General features: G+C 35.3%; 1 protein-coding gene across 1 annotated transcript in view; it reads right to left on the bottom strand.

Annotated features, from left to right (window-relative positions):
- Nucleotides 1–12,256, bottom strand: part of LOC149067451 (uncharacterized) — a 55,194-nt gene extending 42,938 nt beyond the window's left edge. The window contains exon 1 of the mRNA XM_089252714.1: nt 12,059–12,256. Within this exon, the coding sequence (XP_089108840.1) occupies nt 12,059–12,146 (88 nt within the window). The 5' untranslated portion in view covers nt 12,147–12,256. The remainder of the gene's footprint in view (nt 1–12,058) is intronic.
- Between the last annotated feature and the right edge of the window lie 757 nt (nt 12,257–13,013).

Genomic DNA, 13,013 nt, shown 5'->3' with positions numbered 1-13,013 from the left:
GTGTGTGTGTGTGTGTGTGTGTGTGTGTGTGTGTGTGTGTGTGTGTGTGTGTGTGTGTGTGTGTGTGTGTGTGTGTGTGTGTGTGTGTGTGCGTGCGTGTGTTTTCGTGTATGTTCGTGACGGGGTCAGTCATTCGCGAATTAACCAATTTCGTTAAATATTCACTCGGAATATGTCCGACATTCGGATATTGGCCGGCCATGTCGCCAAGTGGCCGGTGATCCCTGGCTAAAGTCCTATGACATGATTCGGGATCATCGTCAAGTTGGCGTAGTTTTTCGTGATAATCATGTCCACTATAGTTATGACAACCCATCAAACCTTAGTCAGGATGCGGAAATCATTTTTTTTCTTCAAAATTTGGCAGAAAAAACTGTATATAGATATGTATTACACGTTGGCGATTTGACTGGGCCCTCTTTCATCAGGACATCGAACTTTGGCCAGGGATCTCTAGTCAATTTGTGGAATGGCCGGCCAAAGTCCGAATCATTTCCACAATTCGGACTTTGGAAAAAACTTTTGGCTGATTCGCGAAGTGGCCGCACTTCGGACTTTGGCAGTAACATATATACCAAACGGGACTCGATTCATAGGATAGGCTACTTTAAAAGTTCGTAAAATCTGGACAAATGGCTGAATTGGGCAAAAAATTGTCGGACAATAATGCTTCGGGGGCCTCAGCAATAATTTTTGCAACGTCTACTTGCGGTTAACAATGCGTTTCAGACATGTCATCGCTTTTTACCATGGTTTATCAAGTATCTTAATGCTTCTGGTTTATGGAAAATACTCGGACAGTGTCGGAACTAGAGTGGGTCCTGTGTCGGAAGTGAAATGAAGTGATGTATAATAACCGGATCGGGGGAAAAGACCATGGAGCCGAGAGCATGTCGAATGCCCTGGTTTAGGTATCTATGTAAATAAATGTGATTGTAAATTATTCTCGTTGGCTTTAGTGTATACTAAAATTGTGATATGTCTAGGAGGCCAAACGAAGCAAGTCCAAGGATAAACTGCCCCGGGCTACAAACTTCGGGGGGGACGGCAAATTTTCAGAAGGAACAAAAATACCATTATAAATCATTGAATTCCATAGTGGTGGCAGCAGGAAAATCATGCCCCCCCCCCCCCCTCCTTAATAAAAATCCCATTCAGGGCCCTGGTACCGGATATTTTGATTCTTGTATTATATAGTAGGAATAAATTATTCATAACTGTGGTATCTTCACAGAGAAAAAAAAAAACACACACACACACACACACACACACAGAGAGAGAGAGAGCATAAATTTTCTAACGATTTAGATTGGAAATGAAGGCGCCATCTATCGGTGATCGTCTAAAACTCCATTAGGAAAAATATTTTGTTACCTATATTCTTTTTCCCGGTTTGAACCTTGGACCTGACAGCCACCTTCTTGGTGGTAGATGAGCATCGTACCACTTCGCCACACTTGGGCGTTTCTACCACGCAATGATCTCATATTGTACATCTCTGCAGACCTGCAGGCAATGGAAACGCCGCATCATTTATTGCGCAACAACCGATCTAATGTCGAGGAAGGTGTTGAAATAAAAACCATTTCCACAAATATAAAAATTTCTATAATTTTTTTATCACTTCACTCAAGCATGTTTGACATTCATATGGCATCACATTTTCTTTCCTTTTTTCAGACACCACTTCGGAAAATTCACCTGTGGTGACATTCGAGTTCGTATCCGTATAAAGTTCCAAATCTTCTTTCTCCCCCCACCCCACCCCTGGAGATTTTCCGCCAAGAATATCTCTAAAATGGTTGCCGCTAGCTTTAGAGATATTTTGAAGATAAACTCACTTACGCCGGTCTTGCAGCCTGAAAAGATGTCTTTCACAACGTGAACAAAATCTATCGCCCGACATGATTGAGGAACATAAAAATTTTTACCTGGCACATGCAGTCGTTTTTTTAACCACATGCCCAACGCTTCGAAACGAAAATTTCGATTCGGACATGTATTATTTCAGGTTACATGCCGGTCAGGCATGTATATTGTACATGGTACGATGCCATGTATTGTCTATTTTCACGCTGCGTACCGATGTAAATTTTATGCACCGTCATACCGGTTACTATATTTTTATGGTTCCCATCGGATTATTTTTTGGTAAACATGAAACTTATTAACCGGTATTATGGTGGAAAAAAAGTTTACACTGTTACAAAGTTCATACCATATAACTATTCATCTCCATACTGCACATCAGTTTAAAACCAACAAATAGTTTACTTGAGGAAAAGTAACAAATAGTTTTGTCTTTATTTGACAGGAGTCGCATTTCAACGATGTTCCTCGCTTGAAAAATATATTAAGTTCGTTAAAAATGAAAATTGTTTCTCCCGTTTATGGCGGTCCGCGAAATTGTTCACTGAATCTCACCGGTCCACAAATGGAAAAAGGTTAAATCACACTGATTTAGGTAAAAGTCAATGATTTCGAAATTATTTTCGATCATATGTAGTGTGTCGCTTGTTTTCCTAGAAACTCCTACCAACTGACACTCGGAGAGTAACAAGTTAATGCTTACCGAATACGAAAATTGCTGTTCACAGTAGAGAGAATAAATTTCGAGATCTGGCCCTTTTAAAACACATAAAAATTTGACTCATTTTGAAACTGAAATCATCAGTTTTCGTTGAATCGGCTTTTATTTTCCCTACGTTGAAATATTTACTCCCAATAGTAATTCAAATATTTTTAAATATGGTCACTTATCCAGATTGTATAGACATAATAGATTGTAAACATAATTTTTAAGACATCTAATCGGTTTTGTCTGAAACAAATCCATACAAGTCTATTTACAAACGTTAAATAGAAATTGTGATTAACGATTGATTGAGACGATTAACTGAACTGACATTTTTAACTGTGACTAACAATTGATCCATTAACTCTCCCGGTTAATCAGACCATTTATTCATTCAAACCGAGCACAATACCGGTTTATAGACATAGGCAATTTGTTACCGATTGAGTTATGCCGGATATGTGAGTGTGCGGTCCTCGATTCCCCTGGGTCTCCCGGATCTCCTGGAACCCGAAACCCCTGGGGAGAGGCCGACAAAATGATTATATACAAAATATACAAATAACTCATAGTACACACAGCTGGGGACATTTGGCCAGTTGTAGCCCAGCCAAAGTTTAGTCGCCTCGCGAGCAGCTGTTTAATTGGCGCGGTTTTCAGAGCGCTATCTCGCGACAGTTGTATATACGGAGCAGCTTTTGCCCTTCCACGAGTAAGGTTCTTAAAGTACAGCCAGTGGGCGTTTTGGTGGTAGTCTCCCAAGTGAGTCCTAGTGCTTGGTTGAGCCCTTGCTGCTTTGCCATTGTTTCCTGCCGGTCCTAAAGCCAGCCTATGGGGCTTTGGATGGTGGGCTCCCGAGTGATCCTACATCCCATATAGCTCGATTGATTCTTTGCTGCCTTTTCGCAGTTGCCGATCGTCTGATATGTCGGCCAATGTGTCTTTGGTCTTACTGGCTAACCCAAGTGCCGACCAATGGCGTCGTTGGTGTCTGTGAACCCCCAATTTCCTTTCTTCATGGTCTTCTCCTCCGTCTATGATCCCCAAGTTGGACCTCTTTCATGCTGATTAATCAGAAAAGCCGTAATTATGAGTGAGGAAAAATTTTCACCGAAGAAAAAGGTATTTATTCAATTACCAAAATTTCACTGGTGAAAAAAAGTTGGTGTATGCGTGTATACATAGGATTAGTTTGGTAACAGAGTATCAGTTCGGAAAAGAAATCACGCTGAAGGAGAATATATAAGGCTTCTGTTTATAGTATCATAAGCTTTTCTCTTCCATTTCTGAGAAATTCTTGCGCTTGATTCCCGTCAAGAGAAATTTCAACACTTTTGAAGAAGACAAAGTGGGAAAGAGAAGAATCCTCCTCTATTGCTGAAAATTGTTCACGAAACTGACAGAGCAATTCACTCGAAGACAACAACAACAACAACAGCTAAACTTTCAAATTTACTTTTACCCCTTCTCTGTCTCTCTCCCTCTCCTTCTAAAGTACGGAGCTCTCGTTCTCCTTTTCATCATCTCTCGCATTTCTCCTTGAGAAAATTCTCAAGACAAATTTCCGGAGGCTTTATTTCGTGTAGTGGGAGAAGTTGCTGAAACTTGAACTGTAAATTGCACTTCAAGGTCGTATCTATTTTTTTTTTCTTTTACTCCTGCATAATATATAGCTAATGTGCGCATGAAGTCTCTGTGCTCTCTCTCTCCCTCTCTCTCTAGATGTATCGCATACGAAGTGTTACTAGTAGACACTATCGACGGAATTTCATGTCTTTTCTTTGGTACAATAAATTCCTTGAGTCTTCCCGACGTAGAAATGTCATGCAGAATTCGCATATTTCCCGCAGAATACAATACAATAGGGGAAAAGGTTGGGAAGAGAGAATACGAAGAATCATATAGAAGAATACGCAGTGTTGCGTATTTTTAAAGTACGCGCTTCGAAAACTTTTTTGCTATTGCTTTGACAGCAGAGCAAAGGAAAAACGAATATTATCAAGTCAACGCGTGTGTTTTGAAGTGTTTCAAGAATCCACCACTATTGGTAACATCCTTGATGTCTCCAATCTAAATGTGATTCTGTCGCTTTAATATGTAGTTTTTCTGCAAAGGAATCGCAATTTTTCTGTGGATAAAAGATTAATGTAAGCTCTCGTGATGTTCAAGCCGTTATAGGTGAGCCGAACAATATGGTGATTTTGGTTTTTAACTGAATCGCAGAATCTTCCTATATATGAACAATTTAGAAAATGCGTGCAGCTAAAAATACGCACATAACTGTGATGTGGGTTTTCTCCATTAAAATGAATTGAAATCTGCAAGGGCCTGCTGAACCCATCAAAGATAGAAAAATGGTGAATACGTTAAAAAAAGACCTGAAATCGCAGGGAAGAAACTGAAAATTCTGTCGATAAATCGATTTTCTCAACAAGTTTTATAATGTATTGAAAAGTCCATCGGTCCAGCCTGTGAAAAAGTCCTACGATTAGACTGAGCTTGGCATGGAATATGTAAGGAGAGGTTACTCTAGTTATGAAGTTACGAGGGTAATACTCGTTTGCGACTACTTTTATTTGTTTGGGTGCGTATATACCTTTACCCACCAAGGCAGGAAAGATTACTATTCGCTAATTTCTTGTAGAAAATTTGTTACCCATTTTTGTTTTGTAAAGTTACCGTTGCCATTTTTCATACATTAATTTCTGATTCAAACTATGTGTTGTAAATTTTTTTGGGACTTCACTTTTTCAAGTTTCATTTTTATAATAAAAAATCCACTAGGTGCAACTCTTACCCACCTTTCGGAAGATAAAAGTTTGAGAAACACTGACTTGGGGGAACCCAAGTCAGTGTTTCTCAAACTTTTATCTTCCGCGGGTCTCTTGCCCTAATAGGCATGTATCCAGGGTTCCCTAGGATAGTCTAACAAAGAATCGCTTCATGGGTAATGAATAAGAGCATTATTAATAGCGTATTGTGACATCATCTTCGGATAAGTCACCATCTGTTGGCAGTGTCAGAAATTGTGAGCTTTGACCTGAGTAAGGTCTAGCTGTCCATACGGCCCTGTTCCGCGCACACGATCTCTAAAGGAAGAAGATTCACAGAAAATATTATTTAATTAGAGGATTCGTTGGCTTTGTAGTGTATAGTGGTCTAGGGTGCTCACCGGACAAGTGAGGGGACTTAAGTTTTATTAATTTATTTAATAATTAATTAATAATAATTAATAACAATTAATTAATTAATTAATTTTATTTAATTTCTCCCGTAAGGCCAGTTGAGTTTTCTTTCATAATTTAAATTTTCTTCGCATAAGCCAGCTGTCGAAACCTTCGCATTATTAATGTGTTTTCATTATGTCCTCATGGTTGCACTGAACTTTGGAATAGGTACATGTAGGATCGATCTAATGGGTGGCTAAAGTTTAACGAAGGGGAGTGGGATAAAAACTAGAAGAAAAAAACAATATGAACACATAAGGAATGTAGAACAAAAAAGTTTGGGAAACTGGCTTGTACCCTATATGTCCGTCAATGATTGTCATACATCTCTGGGCATTTTCAACAAAATCGATGTCTCACTTCATTGTAGTTTCGGACAAAACTACGCTGTGTATTCCAAGTAAATTCTAATCAAATCTCCGAAAATTAGAATGACAATCTGTCGTGAAAATGAATTAACTGATCTTGAGATGAGAGAATAGTTTTTTATGTCTTACATTTTCCCTAAATTCTCTATCTGAAAATGATAGTGATGTTTCCCCTCATTCATTTTGAGCACTCTGAAACTGGCGCCATTGAGACGCCATGCACTTAATATTGAATTCATCTTTACTTGGAACATCCTTTTATCACCGATGTAACGCGTTCAATGGTTCCTAGCTTCAAAATGTAAAACCAATAATTGTGGATATTGTATCTAAGAAAATTTACAGTATATAATACTATATATTATTGCTTTTATTTATTTATCACACAGCCCAGTAGGCAAGATTGCACGATTGCACTTACACTGGTAAGATTGTACTTGTATTAATTACTAAGAAATAAATATATCTGACTCTCTTTGTGGAATTTTTTGTAATTTAATGTAATTAAACGTGTTTGTAACTTTATTGCAAAATTACAAAAAAAACTTGATAAGATTTTTTAATAGCAAAATATTTTTCCATGAGAAACTATTCTGATGAAAAATCATTTTTTTGAGATCTATTATCAGTAGGGCTGGGAATCGATTAAAATTTTAACTGGTTAATCAAAAATTTTTAATCGATTAATCGAATTTTAATCGAGTTTTTTTGCGATCAAATAATATTAATATATGATATAAAAATATATTTTATTCATTTCACATTCATATTAGGTAGAATAGGTTAAAACATTAAGGCTGCCCGCTTCAAACAATTTAATGTGCTGGACATAATTGCCTAAACCTGTAATTTCTTCACTTTGATCTTATGTTTTTTGAAAAAAAAAATGGTTATGTTTGGTTATTATTCACTGATTTCGGAACTACTTTGGATTATACTGTTGCTTGTTTTCCTAGAAACTCCTACTCGAATGGTACTTGTGAGGAGATGATCTGATGCTTCCAAGAATATGAAAAACTACTGCCCATAGTGGAGACAATCAAATTTGGTCGTCTTTTAAAACACCTATGATACAGAACTTTCACAGCGACATACACTCCCATCAAACTCAATTTGAAACTAAAATCATCAGTTTTTATTGAATCTAAATTGATCAAAATATTGATTCAAATATTTTTAATATGGTCACTTATTCAAACCTTCTGTATAGAACATGATTTTTATGGTATCTAATCTGTTGTTTTTTTTAAAAAAACGAGTCAATTCACAAACTTTAATTAAAAATTTTAGTCGAATTCATCGAGTCGATTAACTCAACTAAAATTTTTAACTGCGATCAACAACTGGTCGATTAAGCGACCCGATTAATCGGCCCACCCTAATTATTTACAAAATATTTCCGTAAACTGCTGAAAAAAAATTTCAAACATCAGTTCCTAATGGTTTACTAATTATATTTTTATATTTATTTAGCAGTTTATTAATCACGAAAATCTACTAAATTTCAGAAAATCTCCAACAGGAAATCATTCTGAAATGATAATTGCTCTACTTCAGGGGTCTACAACCTTTCAGACACGGCGGGCCAAACTGAAATCTTTAACGAAGCCCGCAAGCCACCAACTCATGTAATTATTGGCATCTTAACAATAAGGGGTGGATGGGGTCCCGATTTGGGAAACAGGGTCAAAATAATTGAAGACTTTTATTTATTCTAACATTACTTTTTTTTATTGCTTCTCAAGTTCGATTAGTCTTTAAATAATTTTTTCTCTAATTGTGAAAAAAGTTTTTGATTAATTGCTGATTAAATCAATTTTGATTCAAATCAATATTGATTAAATCAAAAATTCAAAAATTATTCCTTTCAGTAATTGTTTTATTTTAGAATCATTTATTTCATTTAAGTTCTAGAATCATTTTTCAATGTTTCCAACCATTTTCTCAAAATGATCGATGGGCCAGGCAAAAACCTCCGAGTGCCAAATGCGGTCCACGGGCCATGTGTTAAGTTCCTTGCTCTACGTGATACCTCATTTATATAGTTTTCTCTGAAGTTCAGTAATATTATTCTGAACAAAAGTTTCCACCATTAGCTATTGCTTTGAATGCGGTCCTGCTGCTATTTATTCTGTGTAATTAATTATGCAAACACCAAACATGGCCCCACTTTGTCCCTTGTGGGAATTTGTGTCGATCCCTTGTGTCGATTTTATATCCATAATCAGATCACCTTACGGCTGGGCTAATGCTGGAAAAAGGAGTCCCGCCAGCCACCTAGAACACCAGCCGAAAGCCGGCTGTGTAATTTTAATTATGAATATCCAGATACAAAACAAGTTCATTTTGCTGTTTCTGTTACATGTCAAATTGCCAAATTTAACAAAATTACGACGGAGAATAAGGAATGAATATTTTTGTTTTAATAAATTTTTTTTCCGATCAATAAATTGAAATTTTTTCCTTAAAAAAATGTTTTTTTAAATAAAAATCTACTTCGATTACAATATAAATATTTGTTCATAGTTTCCTTTTTCTTTTTTTTTCCAGAATATTTTATAGAATTTGGGTCATTTTAACAGTTAAAGGCAAAGAGGCCGGAACGATACTGTTATGGATTAAATCAAAATTTTAATCAGCCTTTTAATGGATCACGACACTCACGAGAGCAGAGGTATGTTGAATAATCGAAATTATTCGATAACCGGAAGTATATATTGTCAGTGGTATTTCAAGCACTACACGATGAACATACAGGGTGCATAGACAGCAAACGGAGGGTATGGCATTTTACAAGCGAACCGTTGATCCTAGAGGTATACTTCCAGTTGAAAAAGTTTCCAAATAACGTATCAGTCAGATATATGTCACTTATGTTTCAAGGGATTGCATAATTATTTAGTTATTAAAATAAATAAAAAAAACTTTTCGTACAGTACCAGTGAGCCCCAAAACCCAATAAGAAAGTTATTGCCATGTCTTTCTTGATGCCAACAAAATACATTCTATGTTTCTAAGTGCAATATTCGCTGAGATATTCGAATTCGAAAAACCAAGGAAGGTTGGGAAAAAATAGCTCTAAATGCGGGAAAACGTCTTATCCGCATTTTACGCTGTTATTTCTCGAATATTTATCTATATTATAGAATATATAATATATAGTATATAATATCGAATATTTATATCTATATAATTTCCTCCATTTCTGGAATTCAAATATCTCAGTTCACTTGGAAAAGTAGAATTTTTTTAGTTGGAATCAGGAAAAAGACAGAGCTACTACTTTCTAATTGGGCTCTTGAGCACCGAATGTCCGTATAGAAAATTAAATATTTTTATTTTAACAACTGTACAACTACTTGAAACATGAATGACATATCTGAGTACTTCACGTTATTTGGAAACTTTTCTAACTGGAAGTATACCTATAGATTCAACGATTTGTCAGTAAAATGCCATACCCTCATTTGATATACACCTTGTACAGGGTGATTATAAAAAAACTATCCCGACATATGGGCCGACATGTAAAATAAATAGACACGATTGCTTGCAGTGCATTTATGATGTAAAAAATGAAACCAAAACATGGGCCCTAGAGTACTGTTCGCTCCAACCCCACTTTATGTGAGCCCTGACGTCAACTGATGACCTCGTGGGGCAATTATCGGTCAGCTATATACAGGGTGATTACAAAAAAACTATCACGACATATGGGCCCCTAACTATCATACCATTCACAGAAACTGAATGAAATTTTGGCATAAGGTATTTTGATGTATGCGCTCAAGTGTCACTCTAACAGTTACGGTTACAGTGAGAAAATTTCGAAAATATCAAATGGCAACACCAAGTTTTTTGTATTGGAATCTGATCTTCATTGTGAAAAACCCTAAATAGCGTTCGAACGGCAACTGTAGCATGAAAATCACCGGCGGTAGATAGGCTAAAAGTGAGGACAACCAATAAGGACAGAGAAGCAGCATAAAATAAAGCATTTTATTGTGTTTCACAAATTTTCCACATGACCTTGTGGAGAACTAATCAGGCTGGGATCTCAGCCGAATGAAACGAACATTAATGCTCTGGTGCACGGCAAAGTCCTTTTTACTTTTTCCTTGCCTAGCTCCGGGGATTTTCGTGCTACAGGTGCCATTCCAACGCTACTTAGTGTTTTTCAGTATGGAGATCGCATTCCAATACGAAAAACTTGGTGTTGCCATTTGATATTTTCGAAATTTTCTCACTGTAAGCGTAACTGTTAGAGTGCCACTGTTGTTTTCCATATCATTCTTGAGCGCATACCTCAAAATACCTTATGCCAAAATTTCATTCAGTTTCTGTGAATGGTATGATAGTTAGGGGCCCATATGTCGGGATAGTTTTTTTATAATCACCCCGTATATAACCTACTGAGAATTAAATAAATAGCATAATACAATAAAATTAATAATAAAAATAGTAAATTATAAATTAATAATATAAAAAACGATCTCATAAATAAAATGAAAGATGAGAATGATTTAAAAAAATTTTTCAACTTTTACTTGCTCTTTCTTTTGCAATGTAGAGTGAGAAGTATTTCATTGAATCGAGAATCTTTTTAACAGATTTAAATAACTTTTATGAAAGAAATGTTAATTATTTATTTTTCGTAAATCAAACTTTTTATTTTGGTGACGATATTGAAATTTCCATTTATTTCGATTTTGTAGGAAATTATGCCTATTTCAATTTCTCAGATATTAATCTTATTACTAAATTTGTTTTTGTTTTTTTTTATGTTGTAGTAATATAAAAATATATTTTGGAGATACTTTATATTTTGGCTATTTTATCTGCAGTTAAAACGAATATACGATAATATTTCCAAATATTTCTAGCCTTGTATTATGATCAATTGACATCCTCGTTTGAAGTATCAATTGCTATTAAAACCTCAACACAACGGTTTTAAAAGTTATCCTATATTCAGCCACAATCTATAATCGATGCTTAGAATTTAATAATTTATTGCATAAAAAGTTCGAGTTTGATTTCGAATTATATGCATGAGAATGATGAATGTTTTACTTTATATTAGAATCAACTTAGAACTAAGTTTTATTTACTTCATACACTCTTCCTGAAACTGACTATAATTTTCCGCAATTATAAAAATTATTATCATTATTTCAAATACAAATACTAGGCCACAACAGGCAAAATGTCCAACGAGGTGGCTGAAAAAAAGGTCACCATAACAAATATGTATGTCATATACAGCAACCCAATTAAAAATTCAATTTTAAAAACAAAAACTAAAATATATGCAGGATAAAATATTATATAATGCCCACATAAAAATATTTATGGTTGTGTTATTGTAATCATTATTATAATGAATCGAATTATTAATTAATTAAATAATAGTCAATTATTAATTATTACAGTCGATGTTTTCCCTCTTTTTGTGGTATTAAATACGGTACGAATATTATAAACGTGGCTGAGAAAGCTTTGTTGTGAAATACACTGAAGTTTACTAGCTTTTACACGATTAACATTTATCAATATATTACACGCTATAAATTAGTACAATACAATTTATCAAGCTATTATTTATCAATAAATTAAATGACATGAAATTTTTTTAATGCGTAGAAATTGATACGGAGAGTAAATATATGATTAAAATGGTGTAAATTTCTATCAATTTGAAAAATAAAATTAATCTCTAAACGTTTGACGATTTCTTTTGAAACTTCACTAGAAAATTGATCTTGGAGGTCATGGAGATAAACACACACTGGTCATTGTCAATCAATTCAAATTTCGAGAAAAAAAAATTGTTTCTCTATTTCGGAATATTAATTAATTAGTTGAAATAATAAGTTTTACTCTCTTACCTGCGAACGGGACGTTATGTTTGACGGGATTTCCTTTATCCAAATTGCCTTTAAGCATTCCAAAAACTACGAGTCGATGCGCAAACATCTGATCTAAAAGGGAAAAATGTTTTTTACAACCTTAATGTCCAAATGCAAGCACTAAAATAAGCCCACTTAAGAAAACGCTTTATTTATTTCTTTTTTCTTGTTGTTACTGCCCACGTGCCAGCTATAATAGAACACCGGTTTTTCTTGCACACCCCCACAACAACAACACCATAGTAATATGTAGTGATTCCGTGACTATTTTACTTTCGGAGGGGGGCAGGTAAGAAAAAAGAACAAGAAAAGAAGAAGAGGGATGTGATATGAGTCTTCATCGCTCACTCCTCATCACTCACTCTTCTTCTTGTTCTTCACCTTTTCTTAGTTCCGGCTCGAGAAGAGCACGTTCCGCTCTTCTTCTTGAGATTCCAATGTGTTCACCTCCCCCACGTTTTTTTCCTTCTCTCTTTTATTCCATTTTATATATATATTTATTTTTTTTATTCCATTATTTTTATCTTTTTAACGTTTATATGTCGAAGGTTGTGATACACTTCGGGTCAAAGACACGCGCACTTTTTAACGGGACAATCACGGTCTCTTAATGTATGTATTCATATTTTTTCCCCTTCAATATGAGCGGAGCAGAACGTTTGGACGCAGCTCATTTGACGCGAAACGCTTGGGCTCGTGCCGTTTGGACGGGGGCAATCGGCCGGATCATTACACAAATCGATCACTTCCAATTTCATATTTTTTTTGCATTATAAAAAATCAAAATTTAAAAAATTCGGAATAAAATTATCAAAAACATCTATAAATTTTCACAAAGTTGGTTGGTCGGCACCGAATTCAAGCGTCGATGAGCTGTGCTTCTGAGTATTTATTCGTGCGGGGTTTTTCATGTACAACGTGCTTTACAGGGCGA

This window comes from Pholcus phalangioides, unplaced genomic scaffold (assembly GCF_987345545.1).
Source record: "Pholcus phalangioides strain wild (caught in Gottingen) unplaced genomic scaffold, Ppha-v1.0 ptg000030l_1, whole genome shotgun sequence".
NCBI lineage: Eukaryota > Metazoa > Arthropoda > Arachnida > Araneae > Pholcidae > Pholcus > Pholcus phalangioides.
The sequence above is the reverse complement of the archived record's forward strand: the minus strand, read 5'-3'. Positions and strand labels throughout refer to the sequence as shown.